General features: G+C 42.5%; 1 protein-coding gene across 4 annotated transcripts in view; it reads right to left on the minus strand.

Moving 5' to 3' along the window:
- stxbp6 (syntaxin binding protein 6 (amisyn)) overlaps positions 1-23,167 on the minus strand; it is a 357,348-nt gene that overhangs the window by 22,659 nt on the left and 311,522 nt on the right. For all 4 annotated transcript variants that reach the window (XM_067990993.1, XM_067990990.1, XM_067990994.1 and 1 more), the window contains one exon: positions 1,314-1,471. In XM_067990993.1, coding sequence (XP_067847094.1) covers positions 1,314-1,471 — 158 coding nt within the window. The remainder of the gene's footprint in view (positions 1-1,313; positions 1,472-23,167) is intronic.

The following is a 23,167-nucleotide window of genomic DNA, read 5'->3' on the forward strand; positions in this document are numbered from 1 at the left end:
CTGCAGATGTCCACGACTACATGTCGAGTGACTCTGAGCCTCCGTGTGCACTGCTGCTCAGAGAGGTCCAGGAGGCTGAGCCTCGGTCTGTGGAACCTGTGGCGAGGGTAGTGCCCTCTGCGACGCATCTCTCTCTGCGGTAGCCCTCCCTCCTGCTGTACAGGTGGATGTGTCACAGCACTCTGTTGTGGAGCTCCACGTGTCAGAGATGGACGGCGTGGCTGGTGAGGCTGGTGATACTGTTTGCCCTCCGAGGAGGTCATGACTGCAGCTACGGCGGCCCCCATCCGCAAGATGTACATCTGAGGATGTCCGCAAGGTAGGTACATGTCTCTGGACCCCGGGGTAAGTGTGCAGGTTGGTGACTTTGACCGTCAGGAGGAGGGTGGTGGAGGCCAAACTTTGTCCCAAGTGACAGAGTGGCCTCCTGCAATGGGTGAGGGTCTCCCCCCCCCAACCTGTTAAATGGACCTTGGCAGCTGCCACAGGCTGACAGCTGCAACACGTCCATTCGAGCTGGGAGTGTTTCCCCCAGTGTGGGAAACAGTCTCATGTTGATCAAAAATCACACAGTCCCTTAATCAGGTCAGTTTAATGACCTGAAATACCAAACTAAATATTGTCAAGTGGCATCCCGCTGGCTTTAATTGCCTGCGGGATTCCCACCAGCGGTGGCTGCGTGCGCACGCCGGCGCGTCAGCAGGGAACCCGGAAGTGGGCAGGATCGAGGCGGGATCCGGTCGGTCTCCTGCATTTCACGATTTTCGAGGCCCCCCCCCGCCGAGAACGCACCTGATAGCGGGTGCGAAAATCGGGCCCTTTGTATCTGTTGGTGACCAGGGATAGCATTACTCAGGTGCAGAGCAGAACTTTGCTTTGCTGACCAACACTCTCATAATCCCTGCTCCAAAAAATCCATCCTCTAACTGCATCAGAGTGATATCTGGTCAGTTCAGAGGGTTGCTTGTTATTAATATAACGTTTTAAAAAAAGTACTCTTGACGTCTGCCAATATCCCTTTGTCTTATTTTTTTCGATCAACAACTTTTAAAAGACCAAGCACAAGTTTGGGTCAATCCCCACAATCAGATATACTGAAAAAGTGAATTGAAGCAATGAATGTTTCTTAATTTAAAGAAAAAAATAAAAACAAATGGGGGTAAAGCACAGTGATAACTAAGAAAATAATTCAAAAACTAATAAAGCCTGAGCTAATCATTTCTTTCTTCTCTATCAGGAAGATGCAAGTCTGGATGCTCAAGTTCTGAAGTAGCTGGGTGTTTCATGGAAAGGGTCATTTTGAGGTTGCTCACCTTGTGTGCAGTTTCTGCAAATTGCTGGGAAGTGTTCATCATTTCTGCAGTTCGTTCTTCAGCTCGGCCTAATCTCTCTCCGCGCTCATTCAAGGCTTGGCTGGCTTTCTGAACCGCACTAGTAACACTGTCGGCAGCTGAATGCAAGATACTGTTCCCTGGGAGAGAACAACATTTTAAAAAGAAATTAGCTTTGTTTTTTTGTTTAACACCGAGCAACCATCTCTAAGAAAACCTTTAATTCATCATTTACTGTAACAAAGCTACAAGTGGAGTTTGGAGAACAAAGGCAGAAAAAAATGCAGCTTATTCCACCAGTGAGAAATCCTAACTGATGAGTACCAAAGTAGGAAACAGAAAGTGATTTCATGCAACTTACTATTTAAGCTATAAAATGAATCATGAAAACAATGGCTTAAATACTGAAAATGGTGAACAAATTAGAATCAAGCCAGACAGGCATTAGAATGGACAGTTACATCCAATCATTACAGTACCATCCCCAGCTACATGTAGATAAGTGGTGGATATACAACATGTTGCATTTATATAGCACCCTTAATGTTAAAAATTTCCCAAAGAGTTTCAGATAGTCATATGGGAAAAACAAACTGCACCAAAACACAAGAAGCACAAAGATGAGAGGGAACAGTACAGTTTTAACAGCAAATGTTGAGTCTGAGCTCTGATCCACACACTTCATATTGCCACAATAACCTGATTGCCTTCCTTCTACAATATTTAGTAGGTACCCATACCATTCATGATTCAGGTTTGATTTGATCTCTGGTCTCCACACTTAGCTGAGGTCATCCAGGATGGCAGCTGGGGTGCTACAACTATCTTCAGTGCCGACCTGTTAGGGAATGAGGGTGCAGGGGAGGTGCGGAAGAACCCAGTATTCCTGCTGATTGCTATTTTGACATCCTTGCTGGAACTTGCACATGCGTGAATGAATAGCAAAACCAGGATTTGCCTCATCTGTGATATGCCCCTCTCGCTTGCAGTTATGCACCTGCTACCATCATTGACGCTCATACACAAAGAACAGCCACTTGAGTGCAATATGAAAGGGATGCCACCGCCCAGGGAAACATATTCCAGCAAAAGACACTGTCTTCAGGACAGAAGAAAAACACTCTTCAGACAAAAAAGTCTGTGCCCTACATTAAATTTGGTGGTGTATGCTGAGATTTTATCATGTAAGCTCCAAAGGTAGTTTAGCATATGTGGCGGTCCAAACTCGACCATAGAGAACATCTCGACATTGTGGGCTCAAATTGACTTTTCTTTGTGCTGACTGCAGGGTAACTGCAGGAAGTACAGTGGGTTTGGTCTATAGCCACCAACAGTATTTATTCCAGCTCCATGTTTCACTGCCTTCGGAAAGGGATTTAAAAAACATTGGAATAGTTTCAAATTTCAGTATGAAGATGACATGGAATGAAATTGCACCATTTCTACATATTTGCATTTTACAGATGTAGAGACTGAACTTGAGATTGATATTCATGAGCTCCCACTGGAAATCATTGTTCAGTAATCGTTGCAACCTTCACTAAACCTGCAGAGCTGACAGCATTCTAAGAAATGGTAAACGTAATACTATATTAATAATAACATAAAATCCAAGCCTACACATTGATGCCAACTTCAAGCCCATACTCATATCAATGAACAAAAACAAAATACTGCAGTTGCTGGAAGTCTGAGACTAAAAAACAGAAAATGCTGGAAATACTCAGCAGGTTGCCTGAACTTTTGAGTATTACCAGCATTTTCTGTTTGTATTTGGCATCAATAACTTGCCTCTCAAGGTAAGAATAAATTCTCATTCTTCAAGCAATTGCACAGATGCAATATCTAAAATATAAGGTAGGAATAAAGCCTAATACGCCCTCTCAGTTGTTTTGGCCCACAATGAGGACCCAGGCATTTTCCCCCTGCCCTGGCATAAAACCTATATCTCTGTACCCTAACGGCATTACAAATTTGCTTTTTGAATGACTAAACTGTGTCTGCACTAGGTGGCAGCCTATTCCATAAATTAATCGTTCCAAATGTGAAGAAATTAATCCTGGAATTACACTCAGTGATGACACCAGTGAGTTGAATGTTTTAAATTGATTCTCAAAATAAAGATCAGGTTAATCCCGACACATCTGAGAATCCCATCATGGCTTTAAAATTCAGGGGTGGAAACGGCTGTTCGTATCTGAAATAATCTCATTTTAATCTCAGTAGACACGCTGCTAAAACACTTTACAAAAACTGGAACCTCACAACAGCTGCTTCTTTCTCTCTCTCTCACACAGGCACAGATGCGTGAATATTTCTAAAAAGAATATTCCACAAGAGTACTGGAGGCTGTGTACAGCTGCCAACTGCATTGGCTTTTCCTTCCCTCTAGTCTCTCCGGGGGACAGTGAATCATGCTGCAGTATGGTTCTACAGGTACTGTCAGCCTTCCTGCATCTCCCGCAAACAGCAACTCTTCACGTGTGAAGCCAGGCAGTGGTCACTGGCAGGCTATTTGACCAATCCCTTTCTTGCCTATCATCAACAGGACAAGTGAACCTGAGTCCCCAGAATAGGCAATGTTCCTGCTTCTAACTCCTAGCCACTGATCAATGCTGGAAAGTGCTGGCACGGAACATAAATATAAAATTCAGTACCTGCCAAGATTCAAGTCCCAGCCAGCACTGAACTTCAGATTTATGGTTTAGGACTAGGATTAGCATTCCAAACTGGACAGAATGCAGATTGCTACAGTAACTCGTATTCATCATCTAAGCAGGTCTTTCCCAGCAAGCTGACCATGCATGGCAGATCTCCAGGATGCTGTTTGCCTTTTTAAAAGAAAATACAGACATGGAAAATAGAGACATGTACCCCGATATTAGAATGGAGGCGGGATGGCAGCAGGGTGGGGGGGGGGGGGTGAATGGGCACGTGGGTAACCCGACCAATAAAAAATGTCCGTTTCCCACGCGATCGCAATTCAATTGGTGCCACTTAACGTGGCTTCTGGGTTTGCAGTCGGAAAGCTGCGCAGCGGCAGACTGCGCACCCGCATCACAGGCTGTCAGCTGGAGGAGCTCCATTTAATGGAGCATTGCTCCAAAGGCTTTTGCTGGAGCAAACACCCACACACCACAATGGAGCAGCACAGGGACAAGGCAGCTCCAAGGTTTAATGATGCCTCACTCCAGGTGCTACTGGATAGGCTGAGGAGGAGGAAGGATGTGTTTTACCCGGCACATGGAAGTGGCCTGCCTCTGCCACCAAAAAGGCCTGGCTCAAGGTGGCAGAGGAGGTCACCAGCAGCAGCAACATCTCCCGTACCTGGATACAGTGCAGAAAGCACTTCAATGACCTAACTAGGTCAGCCAAAGTGAGTACACTTACTGATTCTCCGACACTCCGTGTTGCACATCACCACCCCTCCACCCCAACAACTCATTCGGCGCTGCCAAGACTAATCCATCACATCACTCCTCACGCACACTTCAGACTCATCCTCAACTTACCTGCACTTCCTCACCTCCCCATTAGTCACCCCACCACTACCACTCACCCCAATCCTCATCCAATGTGATGTCTCTGTTGCATACTCACCCTCTGATGCACCTCTTTCACAGTCAGCCTCACCCAAAGCAATGCATTCATTGGTTGCCTGCTTCACCATCACTCACTCACACGTCTGTACCTGCTCCCCTTTTAGAAGAGAGCGTAAAATGCACACAAGAGGGAGAGGACCAGAAGGGGGGCCACAACAAATAGTGGTCCACACAGACGCAGAGGAAGAGGGGCTGGAGCTCAGCCGAACCCTCAAGTGCCTGTCCTTCGGGGACAGCGAGACTGGCACCCCACAAGCGTCTGGTGACACAACTTTAACATTCATCACACACAACATGAATTGATGTTAACGTGCCCAACCATCTTCAACACCTCAGTATGCTCATTGCAACATGACACATCTATAATGCTTAATATTGCTTTCTGTTCTCTTACAGGGCCTTCAGCGACGGCGGAGGGCGATTCCTCAGAGGACCTGCTGGGCTCTGAGGGTGCACCGTCATATCATAGCGAGCCATCCACCAGCGCAGATACTCACACCTTGGTGGGTCCTAGTCCGCAGTTAGCTGGGTTGGCACCTGGTGAGTTACCACACACATGAGCACAAGCAGACACTGGTGGCAGGGGCAGCTGTGGAGAATCCACGTCGGCGGGAGCACTCCTCTCCAGGCTCTACTCAGCTGGACGCAGATGCTGAACTCTGGGGGCCATCCTTTAAAAGGAGATTGATCGAGGGACAGCAGCACATTTGCAAGGTACTGGAACAGGTGCCACGTGCACGCTCCACAATAGCGCAGAGGATAGAGGAGTCCAACTCCTGCATTAGTGGAATGGCGGCACAGATACGGGAGGGAATCTCTGAGATACTGTCACAGGAACATGAGGGCATCTCTGAGATAGTGTCACAGGTAAGTGCGGGAATGTCTGCGAGGGAGAGAAGGCTAGCCTCCATTAAGTTTCAAGCACAGCTCACAAATGAGTCCATTCAGGCCCTGACAACGGTCGTTCGGACTCAGGGTAAACAACATTCTGCCGCCTTAGAAAAGCAGACAGTTACACTAGCACTGGCCTTACAAGGCATCACATGTGATCTCCAAACTGTTGTCCAGCAGAGCGGTAGGAGTGATGTGGCCCTGGCCCAGGGGAGGGATGATGGCGAAAGGGGCATGGAAGTGGGGACGCCACTCAAAGCGGTCACCCGTCTCACCCATTGCCCCCCTCTCAACCAGTACCCACAATGCTGCCTCCTCTTCAGGTGACCGAGTCTGCCCCTGCACAGGTGCAGGTGAGCAGTCTTTGGAGGGACCCTCACGGGCTCCAAAACCAAAAGGGCGTAGGCCCAAAGCATCTAAGCAGTCAGGGCATGAACATCAGCAACCTGCCACTACCTCTGTTCAGCCACAGGGGGTGCATCACGTAGAAGTAGTCGTAAGAGAAAAGTGAAGGTTTTGTGAGCACGAAGGGTATGCACAAGGGTGTTTGACAGAGTGTCATGTTTTCCATTTATATTTGCTTTTTGTTAAAGTGACATTAAATATTATGATTGTCACCACTACTGCCATGTCTTGCCCATTCTTGACTGGCTTGTGTGATAGGGCCCTTTCATGAGCTTCACCATGAACGCCGACACTTGATGCCACCCATTAGGTCACTTTACAGTTGCAGGGCAGTTTTGTGCAGGGAGGGGTGGGTGGCCTCGTGCGGGCGCTGCTCTTTCCAGGTGGTGTGACAACTGGACTCTTCAGACTTTCTGATGTTAGGAGAACCGTTTACATATCAGTGACTCCCTGGCCTCATGAGCGGCCAAGTGAGCCGTTATTCTGCCCATGGGTTGCTCCTCCTCCTCCTCCTCCTCCTCAATGTGGGTGGCAGATGTGGATGGGGCCTCCTCAAGCGGCACCCCTCTCTGTTGTGCAGGGCACAACACACGAATATAATGCGTCCCCCACTCTGTCTGGTGTGCATTGAAGCGCTCCCTCAGAACAATCAAGGCACCTAAATCGCATCTTGAGCAGCCCTTTGGCATGCACAATTGTAGACCTGGTGGCGATGTGGCTGTCGTTATACTGAAGCTGTTGCTCGGTGATGGGGTTCCTCAGAGGTGTCATGAGCCACTTGTGCAGGGGGTATTCTTTGTCCCCAAGGAGCCAGCCCTTAAGGGTTTTCTGTGCGTGGAAGAGGGGCGGGATGTTGGATTCCCTCAGGGTGAAGGAATTGTGACAGCTACCAGGGTATCTGGAGCACACGTGAAGGAATCTTTTGCGGTGGTCACAAACGAGCTGAATGTTGATGGAGTGACATCCCTTCCTGTTGATGAAGAGTCCTGGCTCGTGTGGAGGTGCTCGTATTGCTATATGGGTGCAATCGATTGCATCCTGCACCCGTGGCAAGCCAGCCACAGAGTGGAATCCCACTGCCCTCTCTGTCTGGCTGAGGTCGTCCATGGTGAAGTTGACGTACTGCGAGGCCCTGCGAAACAAACCGTCAGTGACATGCCTTATGCACTTGTGTGCAGATGACGGAGACACCCCGGTGGCACCCTGGAATGATCCGGTAGCGAAGAAGCTGAGGGCAGTGGTCACTTTGACAGCGATGGGTAATAAGATGCCGCTCGGCCCAGCCGGGTGCAGCTTGGCATGGAGGAGGCTGCAGATGTCTGCGACTACCTGGCGACTAACTCTGAGCCTCCGTACGCACTACTCCTCAGAGAGGTCCAGGAAGCTGAGCCTCGGTCTGTCGACCCTCTGTCGAGGGTAGTGCCTCCTGCGACGTCGCTCTCTCTGCTCTTGTGCAGGTGCCTGTGGCGCAGCACTGCGTTGTGGAGCTCCAAGTGGCGTTAGTGTACGTTGTGCCTGGCGAGGATGGTGATGTTGCTCGTCCTCTGATGTAGTGGTGAGTGCAGCCATCGCGCCCCCCCCATCCTGATGGTGTGAATTTGAGGGGGTCTGAAAAGTTGGTAAATATGTGTGAACAGAAGAATTGTGAGTGGAAAGAAAGAATTTTCAGTGAAAACGCAAAGATCTCGCAGCCAAAAGTTTGTGTGAAAGAACTGAGTGCCTTGCAGCAAGAACTCACCTTTTCTCCCCATCTGTCAAATAAGCATTTGAATGTCCAATTGGCTGCTGGCTGAAACACATCTGGTAGAACATGGAGTGTTTCCCACAGCACAGGAAACACGCTGAGGATGTTTAAAAATCAGACCCCTGCCTTAATGTGGACAAAATTAAGTACTTCAAGTATCTACATACGTCCCTCAACTATCATCCCGCCGGCTTTAATTGCCAGTGGGATTCCACATTCGGGAGGTGCGCGCGCGCACCCAGATGCGTCAGTGGGGAACCCGGAAGTCTGCGGGTTGGAGCCGGGTTCTGAACCCACTCAGAATTTCCGCGATTTTCGGAGCCCCCCCGCCACTTCACTGGAAAATCGAGCCCTTGCCTTTCTTCCTCCAATATTTTGGAGGGATTATTGTAGATTAGTGTACTCTCCTCTCCAGGGTGCTCTTCCTTTTTGGTGGAGGTGTTTGATTCCAGTTAAGGATAGGTTTAATGCAGTGAGTTTGCTGAACAACAACTGAAGAATAGAAGAGACTGAAACACAATTATTACTGGGCTGTAGATTGTAAATCAGATCAGGCAGAGGCTTTTCCAAGCTTGATTTCCTAACCCATTTATTTCCATTCAATTCATCATGTTTTCCAGTACCTTTTACAAAAGTTTTCTATTGGATTTCATAAGCGAGGGAAGAGATATGTAGAAACAATTTTGATCCACTGTTTAGAATATATGGAGATTATAAGGACATCGATTTGATAACATGCAAGAGTGGAGAAGCCCCTTTGATTTACTTCTAATTTCTAAGTTTTATTTCTTCAGTTTTTTTAAGCCAATTTAATGACTTCACCTGGTTGAAACAAAAAATATGTAATTATGAGCATGTGTCTGTACAACTGAGGCAAACAAGAGAGGAATAGCTGCATGTAAGCTTATCAACATGAAGTCCAAGTTAAAATCACTGTGAATGAAACATCCACTGTGTGTAACTTAGACCATGTTTTTACTGTAATGCAGTCAGCTACAAATAGGACTTGATCATTCCTTTGTCAGAGGTAACTAATTTTGGATGGATTAACTTAGTATCTAAAACTGAAGTTTACTTAAATATGAAACCAGGACATCAAATGTTTGAATTCAAATTGGCATAACCATTAATGCAGAATTACATTAATTTCTTCAAGACAGATTCTGTAATTCTTTGCAAAGTAATGTCATTACATCAATTTTATATCAAATTCAAATTAAGTTGTAAAAGAAAAAGCAAAGTTTGCTTTTACCAGTTGTTGTGAATTAGAAGTTTACTGACTTGCCTGAACAGTGGAAAATGTCCCTCATGTGATTAAGGTTTCAGAGCCTGATCAGCTGAATGGAAAGATCAATTTCTTTACCTCTTTCCATTTTGCGTACAGCTGAACTGAAACCTGTTGTCTATCTTTACTTAACAGCAGCAATCCCGTGGTAACACTGTATACTTACAATAAGTACTGCACTTACAATGCCACATAGGCTGGGGGCAGTCCAATTAGTTATCTGCTGATGAATATTAATACACACGGCTGCAGAATGCTGCTTCAGGCTATAGTGCATCATCTCTGTAATACAATAAGTACCAGCTCCACATATAGGTTCCTGGTCAATTTTCTTGTCTGATTACACTCCTGTCAAGCACCTTGGGATGCTTTCCTACATTAAAGGCGCTCAATAAATGCAAGTTGTTGCTCCCGCGGTGCTGCTACTTGCTCACGAATACAAGAGGTGCAAAATGGGACACTATAGCCATTGCCTCCGCCACCCCCTAACCCCCACTTGACAAATATCACATTCACTGTGAACACACCAATTTACCACATGGGTCCGGAGCTGAGGAAAGTTTGTTGCCCCAAACCTGAATTCCAAAGCAAAATTCCATTTTTTTTGAAGAAAGAATCTTTTTCTCACTCATTTTATTTTCCTTCTCTCCTGAGTGCATTGCCTCCTTTCTGATTTTGTCTTCAGGCTCCAGATATCCTTTCTGTACATCAACCAAGCTTGGACTATTCACTTGTGAGCCTTCAGTGTGTGGCAGCAGCTGTTTTCTGCAGGAAGCCCAGCAGCCGAGCATGATCCAGTCCTCATCCATGCAATCCCAGGAAGGGACACTAGAGAGCAAATAGGTCAGGGAACCAGGGTGATTTTCTTCTTCTTACCTCAGGGGTGCTCAGGCCAATTACAGCACCCTACCATCTTGGCTGAATTCAGCTAATGGCACATGCCAGCGATTGTACCTATAACCTTCCTAATCTATCTCGGCCACTCAGATTTTGCGTATAGCCAACTCCTGTAGCATCTGACACTACACCTACTGCAATGGCTGCATGATTGCATTCAAAGTCCAAATTAGTATGAACTTGGAAAATTTATTTGAATCCAAACATATTCCAATACAAGCAAATGGGACTGATTCAGATACAAAAACCTCCTGCTGGCTTATCCTTCTCACAGGCAGTGCAATATCCCTCCAAGTCTATAATGTGGAGGCTTCATTCCTATCAAATTTGTGAGATTACATCAGGTTATTCAAAGCAAATGGACCACCAAAAAAAATAAGAAACCATATCTTGGATGAAGATCTGAGCATCAAGATCAACCTGTTAGCTTCTATGCATGGCCAACAATAATTATGCTGTGTAATACCATTTAGATATTAAATACCATGAACCACTGGAGCCATTTCAACAATCATGTGCCCAACCAAAATAGCTGGTTGGTTGACTCAGGGCATTTTAATGCACCAGAGTCTTCAGAAACTACATACATTAGTTTTATTCCAGAATGCCTCTCAAAGTACCAGATCCAGCTCCTTTAATGCATTTGCCATCTGCATATTAATTTAAGAAGTGGAAACTCATTAAGATACTGAAGTAACAAAGTATTGGTTCTTGTGACATATAATTAGGGAGTCCATTAAGTCCACAAGTTAGATTATGCCATAACATTAGGTCCAAGGATGGTGGAAATTTCCTTTTGGACCTTAATAAATTGCTTTTGTATTCCACTGACTGCTGATCCATCACCATTTTATCCCTTTGTAAGTGCAGACAAAGTTTTTTACCTCAAGGGAGGTATTCACAACTAGTTTCCTGACCTCCAAGTTTAACTCCCATCAATCACTCAGTTTTCAGTGAAGAAATCTGTAGATGGGACCATCCTGTCTTTCCAGCTGAAGGAGACAGGCAGGCTCAGAGAATCAAGCCATAAAACTGCAAGACCCGTTACTGCTTTATGTACAAGTTTTCATCTCCTGCTTAATACCAGGATTATTTTAAGTTTTAAAAAAATTCTGCATGTACCAGTCGTGTCCAAAAAGTGTTTCCTTTCCCTTAAATTATACATTGTTTTAAGTGCCCAAGAGTTTCCCAGACATTCAGAAAGTTAAATTTGAATGTTGAAGAAGTCGTATGGTTTTAATGTCCTGTCAACTAAGTGCTTTTCTTTGGTTAATAGAATCGATAAAGTTCCGTAACAACAGAGTGCAAGTGTAACAATAATAGATGTTTCAGGAAATTGGTCTGATGGTGGTTACGAACACGAAAATGGAGAAATGGCAATGGAATGTGAATCAGCCTGAGCTCATCAATAGCTTCATCAGAATTGTGCCACTAGGTGGCATCACTATTTCAAATCTCATAAAATACAAACAATTTGCAAAAGCCTAGCTATGTTTGGCAAATCCTTTGTTAATAGGCAACAGTTATTAACCTTTGATAGTACAGTTGAGGTTTGCTATTAAGCCAGTCACTTTCACATCAGTTCTTAAAATGAAAAGGTTTAATCTTTACACTGTACATTGATTGCAGTCAGGCTGTCCATAGTCATAGTATTCCATTGAATCATAAAAATTACAGTTTGGAAGGCTGTTCATCCCACTGAGCCTGTGTTGATGTAACCTTCTGTAATTGAGGAAATTACAAGGCAGGCAGGTTAGCAAGGGGAAGGGGAGGTTGGTGATGTCACCCAAGTTCCTCAAATGAACGGTCACCTCCTGACTTGATGCCCATTTTCCCTGAAACACAATATTCAAATCTCTCCAATCCATCGTACGCTCTTCTCCCAGCACTAGAATGGCCCTAACCAACATCACGAATAGCATCCTGTGATTGTGACCACAGTGTATTATCCCTCCTTGTGCTCCTCTTTAAGTAAAGCTTGGTGAGAGTTGGGTGAATCTACTAAACAGAGTAATTTGTTAAACAGAGTGACGGTAGGAATTTGGTGAGAGTGGGAATAGAGTGCAGAGGTGGAAGGAGGTGCTAAGTAATTTAAACCAAGGGGCAACAGTAAATAAGTAAATATATAAATCAATAATCAGAGTAATTAATTAGATCTAAAATTAAAATTAACTAAATAGAGAATACCAACATTAAAGGGATCCGAATTGCATTAAATAAAAATCTGGTATACATAAATAAATAGGAGTTAAGGGTTTACTAAAATAAAGAAGTTAATAAACAATAAACAAGACTAATTAGTTACAAATTAATCTGAAATCAAGCTAAATCCATGTACTAAACATAATCAAGATCAAGTAATTGTACTATATCTTGAATTAAATTATTAATACATTAATTAATAAATAAATAAAAGCTAAAAATAGCAGTGCCACATCTGCAGGATATGTCTCTGCCTTGAGACACTCCAGCTGAGTCCTCAAGTTGGAGTGCGAGTTAGACACACACCAACACATAAGGAAGGGGGAGGGATTTTTGGATCGTTTTCTCCAGAGCACAGACAGACCTCAGAGGAAAGCACAGGTACAAGAAAGGGAAAGTATGACTGTTAGTCAGTAGGGTAAGGGGAACCAAGGGGAGGTAGAGAAGGAGGTCCCACAGACACTTGTCCTATTCAACAGGTACAGTGTACTTGTTACCTGTGAGGATAAAGATGCAGACCGCAAGATGGACAACTAGAATGCTAACCATGGTATCATGGAGCAGGAGGCAGTCCGGGACAGGGGGGTGGGGGTTGCGGGGAGCAGAATAGAAAGGTTGCAGTCATAAGGGATTCTATAGTTAGGGGGATAGATAGCGTCCTCTGCAGTAATGACCAAGAGTCCAGGAGGGTGTGTTGCCCACCTGGTGGAAGGGTAAAGGGTATCTCGGAGCAACTGGAGAGGAACTTGGAAATGGAGGGAGAAGATCCAGTTGTTGTAATCCATGTTGGCACCAATGACATAAGGAAGAAAAGGGAGGAGGTCTGCTAAGAGAATATCAGAAGTTAGGAACTAAATTAAAACACAGGACATCATGGGTAGCAATCTCGGGATTACTACCAGAGTCACGTGTTAATTGACATAGGGAAAGGCAGATCAGGAAGATGAATGCGTGGCTGAAAGACTGGTGCGGGAAGGAAGGGTTCCATTTCACGTGATACTGGCACCATTACTGGGACAGGAAGGAGCTGTACTGCTCGGATGGGCTCTATCTGAACTGGAATGAGACCAGTGTCCTAACTGAAAGGATAAATAGGGCTGTCGACAGGACTTTAAACTACTAAGATGGGGGGAGGTATCTGGTGAAAATAACATAAGTCTGAAGATAAAAGAAACAAGAGACGAGAGTAAAGGTCAGACCAAGATAAGAAATAAGGGTAACATAAATGGTCAGAGAACAAATACAGTTATAGAACACAAGTACAAAATGACTTAAAAATAAAGTGAAGGGAACAATTATTAAAAACAAATTAAATTGCCTGTACAGCAATGTGCGCAGCATCCGAAACAAAACGGGGGAACTGGAGGCAATAATTCGTAGTGAGGAGACAGATGGGGTCGGGATAACTGAAACAGGCAGTTAAATATTGCAGTTAAACATTGCAGGATATAACGTATTTAGAAAGGATGGGGGTGGGGGGGCTGTACTAATTAGAGACAGCATAATAATAACAGAAAAAAGGGACATAAGCAATATTAAGATAGAAACAGAATCCATATGGATTGAGACAAAGAATAAGAAGGGATCGATCATGTTAATAGGTATATTCTACAGGTCACCGAATAGTGGAAGGGAAGTAGAGGAAGAAATATGTAGGCAAATCTACGAAATGAGTAAAAAAAGAAAATCAAATAATCATGGGAGATTTCAACTACCCCCAAATAAACTGGCAAGAAGAAGTAGGGGAAGGGGAAAAGGTAATGGAGTTTTTACAGTGTGTACAGGACTCCTTTCTTATCCAGTATGTGAGAAGCCCAACAATAGAGGAATCATTGCTGGATCCAGTAATGGGAAATGAACCAGAGTAGATAAGAAAAGTAAGCTTAGTGGAATATCTAGGCAATAGTGATCATAACATAATAAAGTTTAAAATAATGATTAAGACATAAGTAAGACAAAGACCAAAGTAGTAGATTGGAAAAAAGCTAATTTTGAAGGGATCAGAATGGAACTCTGGAAGGTAAACTAGAAAAAAATTTTGACAGACAAAGAGATAGAACAGTGTGAAATATTTTAAATGGTGATGAACACAGTTCAGGAGAAATATATTCCTCTAAAAAATAAGAACAAACTAGCCAATAATGAAACATCATGGATAAATGGGGAGATAAGAGTAAAACTGAAACTAAAGTACACAGATAATAAAGGAGAGGATGACAAAAGGGAATACAGAGAGATTAGGAAAGAAGTCAAAAACACAATTCAGAAAGCAAAGAGGAATTACAAAATTAAATTATTAAGGAAAATAAAAAGAAAGGCACAACTGACACATAATAACAAAAGAAAAATCAGGATAGGGATAGGGCCACTTGGGGATGCAAAAGATAAATTCACAGGTAATGACACTGAAATGGCAGAAATATTGAATAGTTACTTTGCCTCAATAGTTACCAGGGAGACTAACAAGGTGGGCATGACATAAGAAGATGAAATTTAAAAAAAAGATATAAAGACAATGAAGATAGAAAGGGGGGAAATATAATTGATAAACTAATTAAACTTAGAGAGGATAAAACCCCTGGTCCGGATGGGTTGCATCCGCACATATTAAAAAAAGTTCGGGAAAAGATAACAGAGGCACTATTACTTACATATAAAAATTCATTAGAAAAAGGAATAATGCCAGCGGACTGCTGATGTTATTCCTATATTTAAGAAGGGAGATAGACCAGTTAGCTTAACTTCGGTGGTGGGAAAGATAATGGAATCTTTACTCAAAGATGCAATAGAAAAACATCTAGAAAACAAAAATATTAAAGAGAGTAGTCAGCATGGATTTCAGAAGGGAAAGTCATGCTTGACCAACCTTATTAAATTCTTCGAAGAAATAATAAAAATAGTAGACAAGGGTAATGCAGTAGATACAATTTATTTGGATTTTCAACAGGGCTTCAAGAAGGTACCGCATTGTAGACTCATGACGAAGGACAGAGCATGTGGAGTCAGGGGACAGGTAGCAAAATGGATAGCAAGCTGGCTACAAAACAGAAAACAAAGAGTAGGGGTTAAGGGTAGCTCAACGATTTGGACTCAGGAATTGGAAGTACAATTTCAAAATTTGCAGATGACACCAAATTGGGTTGTAGTTAATACAAAGGAAGAATGTGTCAAAATGCAAGACGACATTAATAAACTTGCAGAATGGGAGTGTAATTGGCAAATCAATTTCAATACAAATAAGCGTGAGGTGGTGCATTTTGGTAGGAAGAATAAGGAGGCCACATACTGCTTGGATAATAAGAGTTTAAATGGGGTAGAGGAGCAAAGGGATCTCAGGGTACAGATACACAAATCACTAAAAGTAGTGATACAAGTTAATAAGGCCATAAAAATAGGCAAACCAAGCACTGGGACTCATTTCCAGAGGGATAGAATTGAAAAGCAGAGAAATTATGTTAAACTTGTATAGAACCTTGGTTAGACCACACTTTGAGTATTGTGTACTGTTCTGCTTTCCATATTATAAAAAGAATAGAGAGGGTGCAAAAAGATTCACAAGGATGATCCCAGAACTGAGGATATACTTATCAGGAAAGGTTGAACAGGCTGGGGCTCTTCTCTCTCGATGACCAGATAGAGGTCTTTAAGATAATGAAAGAGTTTGATAGGGTAGACGTAGAGAAAATGTTTCTACTTGTGGGGGAGTCTAAAACTAGAGTTCATAAATATAAGATATAGTCACTAATAAATCCAATAGGGAATTCAGGAGAAACTTCTTTACCAAGAGAGTGGTAAGAATGTGGAACCCACTACCACAAGTAGTAGTTGAGGCAAATAGCATAGATTCATTTAAAGGGAAGCTAGATAAGCACACAAGGGAGAAAGGAACAGAAGGGTACGCTGATGGGGTTGGATGAGGTGGTGGTGGGGGGCACGGAGAAAGAATGCTCGTGTGCAGCATAAATGCTGGCGTAGACCAGTTGGGCCGAATAGCTTGTTTCTGTGCTGTAGACTCGATGATGTAACTCTACTTTACTGCAGCATTCAAAAATGGTTGACCATGCCCCGCTCCTACAAAGGACTCATATCAGATAGTCTATGACATATAGTTTGCATGGTGCCTTTTATATAAATATGGAGGCAGCATAGTTAAGACAATAACAATACCATTAAAATAACTTGGGCAGAAATAACACCAAAGATATGACAAATAATCATACTAACAACATTAAATAGCATATATATTACAATGTTCATTTACCCCAGTCCCAATGAGTAACAGATTCAGTCCTTTACAAATAATGTGGGGATATCACGCTGCAACATGTAATCTATTTTCTTCATGTAATATTGCTGCAGCTTACTGAAAAACTGATCAGGAAACATTATTTTGCACCCAGTTAGCATTTACAAAATTATAGAATCTTACAGCACAGGAGGAGGCAATTCATCCCAGCACACCTGTGCAGAGAAATATAGAATGCTAAAGAGAAAAGACAAAGAAGCAGTGCAGGAAAGTGATTGGAGTAAGGATAACCAGATTGTGGCAGGAAGGGACAGAGCGTACAAACAAAAGAGTGCACTAACAAATAGGGTCTGGGTAAGAAAAAACGATAAGATGACAAATAGGGCCATAGTATAAAAAAATGTTAAGATGTCTAAAAATGTTAAAAAGACAAATCTAAAGGCATTGTATCTGAATGCACAAAACATTTGTAATAAGGTAGACGAATTAACAGTGCATACAGATATAAACGGATGATATAATTGCAATTACAGAGACATGGCTGCAAGGTGACCAAGGCTGGGAGCTGAACATCCAAGGGTATTCGATATTTAGGAAGGACAGGCAAAAAGGAAAAGGAGGTGGCGTTGATGGTAAAGGATGAAATCAGAACAATAGTGAGAAAGGATATTGGCTCAGAAAATCAAGATGTAGAATCAGTCTGGGTGGAGTTAAGCACCAAGGGGCAGAAAACACTGGTGGGAGTTGTCAATAGGCCTCCAAACAGTAGTGGTAATGCAGGGGACGGCATCAAACAGGAAATTAGAGATGCATGTAAAAAGGGTACAACAGTAATCCTGGGTGACTTTAATCTACATATAGACTGGCCAAACCAAATTAGCAATAATACTGTGGAGGATGAATTCCTGGAGCGTGTACGAGATGATTTTTTAGACCAGTACGTTGTGGAGCCAACCAGGGAACAGGCTATCCTAAATTGGGTATTGTGCAATGAGAAGGGATTAATTAATAATCTTGTTGTGCGGGGTCCTTTAGGGAAGAGTGACCATAACATGATAGAATTCTTCATTAAGATGGAAAGTGAAGTAGTCCAATCCGAAACTAGGGTCCTAAATCTAAACAAAGGAAACTACGAAGGTATGAGGTGTGAGTTGGCTATGATAGATTGGGAAGCTTCATAAAAAGGCATGACGGTGGATAGGCAATGGCTAACATTTAAGGAACGAATGCATGAATTGCAACAAATATACATTCCTTTCTGGCACAAAAACACAAAAGGAAAAGTGGCCCAACCATGGCTAACAAAAGAAATTAATGGTAGTGTTAGATCCAAAGAGGCGCCATATAAAGTTGCCAGAAAAAGTAGCAAGCCTGAGGATTGGGAGCAGTTTAGAATTCAACAAAAAAGGTCCAAGAGATTGATTAAGAGGGGAAAAATAGAGTATGAGAGTAAACTTGCAAGGAACATAAAAGTGGACTGTAAAAGCTTCTACAAGTATGTAAAAAAAAGATTAGTGAAGACAATTGTAAGTCCCTTACAGTCAGAAATGGGAGAATTTATAATGGGGAACAAGGAAATGGCAAATGGCAGAGCAATTAAACAAATACTTTGGTTCTGTCTTCACGGAAGAGGACACAAATAACTTCCCAGAAATGTTAGGGAACCAAGGGACTCATGAGAAGCAGGAATTAAAGGAAATTAGTATTAGTAAAAAAATAGTACTGGAGAAATTAATGGGACTGAAAGCCGATAAATCTCCAGGGCCTGATAATCTGCATCCCAGAGTACTAAAAGAGGTAGCCATGGAAATAGTGGATGCATTAGTTGTCATCTTCCAAAATTCTATAGATTATGGAACAGTTCCTGCAGATTGGAGGGTGGCAAATGTAACCCCACTATTTAAAAAAGGAGGGAGAGAGAAAACAGGGAACTACAGACCGGTTAGCCTAACATCAGTAGTAGGGAAAATGCTAGAGTCTATTACAAAGGATGTGATAACAGGACACTTAGAAAATGTCAACATGGATTTATGAAAGGGAGTTTTTTGAGGTTGTAACTGGTAGAATTGATAAGGGAGAACCAGTGGATGTGGTTTATTTGGATTTTTAGAAGGCCTTTGATAAAGTCCCACATAAGTGGTTAGTCTGCAAAATTAAAGCACATGGGATTGGTGGTAATATACTGGCATGGATTGAAAATTGGTTAATAGACAGGAAACAGAGAGTAGGAATAAATGGGTCTTTTTCGGGGTGGCAGGCAGTGACTAGTGGGGTAACGCAGGGATCAGTGCTTGGGCCCCAGCTATTCACAATATATATCAATGATTTGGATAAGGGAACCAAATGTAATATTTCCAAGTTTACTGACGACACAAAACTGGGTAGGATCGTGAGTTGTGAGGAGGATGCAAAGAGGCTTCAAGGCGATTTAGACAAGTTGAATGAGTGGGCAAATACATGGCAGATGCAGTATAATGTGGATAAATGTGAAGTTATCCACTTCGGAAGAAAAAACAGAAAGGCAGAGTATTATTTAAATGGTGATAGATTGGGAAATGTTGATGTACAAAGAGACCTGGGTGTCCTTGTACACCAGTCACTGAAAGCAAACATGCAGGTGCAGAAAGCAGTTAGGATGTCAAATGGTATGCTGGCCTTCATTGCAAGAGGATTTGAGTGCAGGAGCAAGGATGTCTTACTGCAGTTTTGGTCTCCTTAACTAAGAAAGGATATACTTGCCATAGAGGGAGTGCAGCGAAGGTTCACCAGAATGATTCCTGGGATGGCAGGACTGTCGTATGAGGAGAGATTGGGTCGACTCAGCCTGTATTCACTAGAGTTTAGAAGAATGAGAGGGGATCTCATTGAAACAAAAAATTCTGACAGGGCTAGACAGACTGGATGCAGGGAGAATGTTTCCCCTGGCTGGGGAGACCAGAACGAGGGGTCACAGTCTCAGGATATGGGGTAGGACATTTAGGACTGAGATGAGGAGAAATTTCTTCACTCAGAGGGTGGTGAACCTGTAGAATTCTCTACCACAGAAGGCTGTGGAGCCAAGTCACTGAATATATTTAAGAAGGAGCTAGATAGATTTCTAGACACAAAAGGCATCAAGGGGTATGGGGAGAGAGCAGGAATATGGTATTAAGATAGAGGATCAGTCATGATCATATTGAATGGTGGAGCAGGCTTGAAGGGCTGAATGGCCTACTCCTGCTCCTATTTTCTATGTTTCTATGTGCTGGCTCTCTGGAAGATCTACCACTGAGTCCCATTTCCCTAGCCCTTTCCTTACACTCCTTCAAATATTTATCTCCTTTCTTTCTGTCTGGACTGCTGTTTTTGGTAGGACATTCCACGTCCCAATAACCCTTTGCACTACATTCTTTTTAAAGCAACTGGCATAAGTAGCTACTGGCACAATTTTTGGAATTGTACCTATAATCTTCCTAATGTAATAAAAATGCGTGGCTTTGGTAAACAGTTAAATAGACTCCAAAAAATATACCTGTAGTAACCGGTATTAACGGAAGGGAGCCTTCTTTATACTTTCCAGGGCCTAAAGTGATATTTTGATTTGGAAAAAGCCCAGCTAACACCAAATTCTAGATGGTGTATGTACTATAATGCACAATTTTAAAATGTTTGTCAGTTTTCAATTCTCTAACCTCTCTCCATAAAAAATGCATTGAAATTTATGATCTATTCATGCAGAAGGTATGTTTTGATGCAAGGTTAATTTGAGGCAAAAACTACTTTGATAGAGCCTGCATAAGGAGAGCGAATTCCTCTAAATGAGAATCTGGTGGGGGTTTTTTTTTTAAGAAAAGGATTAGGTTGTGCAGCACAATGATAGGAATGTCAATGGACTGCAAATATGACAGGTTGAAAATTTCATCAGTTACTGCAGACAACTGTCATCTCAAATCGCCTTTGCTATGTCTCATTGGGAGCTCACAGTGCTCCATTGTGCATAACACATCACCACACTGATAACTCATTAAATTTTACACTCTTCGGCATGTTTTTTATCTCCTCCACATATCAAAGAAGTGTCTCCGCAGTGAGCAGGAAAAGTGTAGCACACAGTGCCTGCTTGTTGAAAAATCTCTTAAGTTAAGACGATTCCATCAAATTATAGGCCTCTGCAGGGAGGTGGAAAAAGGCACTATAAATTTTAGAAAATGCACGGATATTACTCAAAGCTGACAGCTTTACAGATGTTGTCGAGATGGATTGTTTTTAATCCAGTCCATGAAGTAGCCATTTCTATTAAAAACCCTCAGTTCTCTGTCAATTTTGCATACATCAAAAGTGAGCGATATCAGTATGAGGATAATTGAACATTTTTTCACTTTTTGGACTCTGTAAACATCAAGCAATGATAGACAAAGTGTACCATGGGTTAGCGACAGAGTAAAACTCCTTATTACTTTGTCTCAGCCACGTGCCTCAACCCCTACGTTTGAAAAGCATGTCTTCAGCACCAGTTCTATTTCCATGTTATTCATTCTTCTGGCCTCAGAGCAAGACTTCCAAATTGGTGCCATATTATGGTCAGATTTGGGTGAGGGGCATACACCTTTCAGGCAATAGGTTTTGGCTGTTTACAAACAATCCTTAAAGCTAGCAAAGCGATGTGCTCTTCATACAGCCAGGGCTAGATTCCAATCTGGACCCAGGTGAAAGGACACACGCTGAGACACTGACTCCAAGCAAAAATATGTTTAAAGGTCAAAAGTACACCTACGCAGTTGTACCTTTAATCAATCAGATATTTTAGTGGTTTTTCTTTGCAGAATTTTGATGCTCAAAGTCTGGAATGTCAGTGCTAGGGAACTGACTTGTCTTCCATTTTAAAGCACCCAGTATTTTTCCAGCTCAGGTACAGCAGGAGCAGATACAGTCTAAAGCAGATCCAACAAGATGCCTTGACTCCAATCTCAGTACAGCATCCCTCTTGTGCCCGTCTGAAATATTCCATTTTCTCACACCAGCCATCCTTATGCTGGCACCGTGTACCTGAAGTATGAAAGTGTTCCATTTCCCAGCACTAACATCCCTTGCTTTGACAACCACAAAAAAAGGTCATCAAATCATACTTTAAATTTCTAGCTACTAGAATCAAACACAATCTATTTCCTTCCCGCGGCTGTGTGTTCTACGATGAGCGATTTAGGCTTCTAGCGTGTCACACATTTTACTCTGCTTGTACAGCTCAACCAGCCATTTTCCCCCAGGGTGTGAAAGGAAGAGGTGGAGGAAGAGAGGATTAGGGACCTTACTGCTGACGATGGTGAAAGCAAAGTGTATAAAAAAGGTAAAAGTGGACAACAAAAAGTTCTGCAAAGATTCTATCACTATTCTTTAAGGTGGTATCATTGAAAAGTGCTCGGCAAATCTGTTCAATGGCACACACACTGTATACACATAGGACAAGAAACATCTATGGCATGATGGGCATCACTATCATTGAATCACTGCAAGAGCCTCCAAAAAAAAATTAGGAATTTTTGAAAAATTCTGTAAAATAGAGCATGGCCAGCTAATTAAGTTAATTAAAACTTCAGCGATCTGATGTCCACACCTGCGTCAGCAATCTGAATTAGAATAAATGAACAACAACAAAGCAATTTTATTGAACTGCTTTGTCAGATCCAGCATTTTTGATTCAGTTCTCCAAAAAACATTTCAACAGCTGCAGAACAAAAAAAATGAACCTTGATGCTGGAAAACTCGTGATTTATTCAGCCGAATTGGTCTTAGGCCATGTTGCTTGTGCCTTATGGAAATATTAATCACAATGCCTGCCGCAAGTGATGGTGAATGATGCCACTATCTTCAGTATCACTCAATGTAAAAGGCTGATAACAGAACATACTTTTTAAAATCTGCTTTATCTTATGAAGCAGGTTAGCATGACTCTGCTGTGTTTTCAGTTTGTCAGTTTTTGTGTTTTTTTTGCAGTTTTTGGAATTATGACAGTTCTGCTTTGTGTCCTCTGAACTCCATCATTCAGATATACAAGATATGTGTAGTCTTTTTTCCCAACTCTCTGCCCCTTCCTTGTACTGATAGTGCTGCTGAAGATCGATGGGCTCTGTCTTACAATTAGTTTGCATGTAACAGACACAAAGTATGAAATGGCAGCATGTTCATCATTTCATCATTTTAGACTAGTTAATTGCCAATTGCTTGGCAGCAAATAGCATAACAGCTGCTCCAGAGCTCCTCTTACAATAAGGTAAAGGGAAAATAATCTAGGAAAAAATCTGTTTGGCCTATTCATGAGCAATGGAGAATTAATTAATTGCCATTCTCTTTGCACATAGGCAAAGTTATCAAATGCAATGGTGAATATTGCTGCTTAGGTCAGGCACACATCAAGGCATAACAACTGAGGGTACATGAATAGACGGCTGCTTTTAACAGTAATTTACACAATACTTGATGCACCCTCTCCATCTGACAGCTTTGTTCCATTGTAGTGATGATTAATTTCATGCAGTTCACCAATTGATTGCCTTCACTTTAAGCAGCACACCACCAGCCACGTCACAA

The sequence above is a fragment of the Heptranchias perlo genome, chromosome 10 (assembly GCF_035084215.1).
Source record: "Heptranchias perlo isolate sHepPer1 chromosome 10, sHepPer1.hap1, whole genome shotgun sequence".
In the NCBI taxonomy this organism is placed as follows: Eukaryota; Metazoa; Chordata; class Chondrichthyes; order Hexanchiformes; family Hexanchidae; genus Heptranchias; species Heptranchias perlo.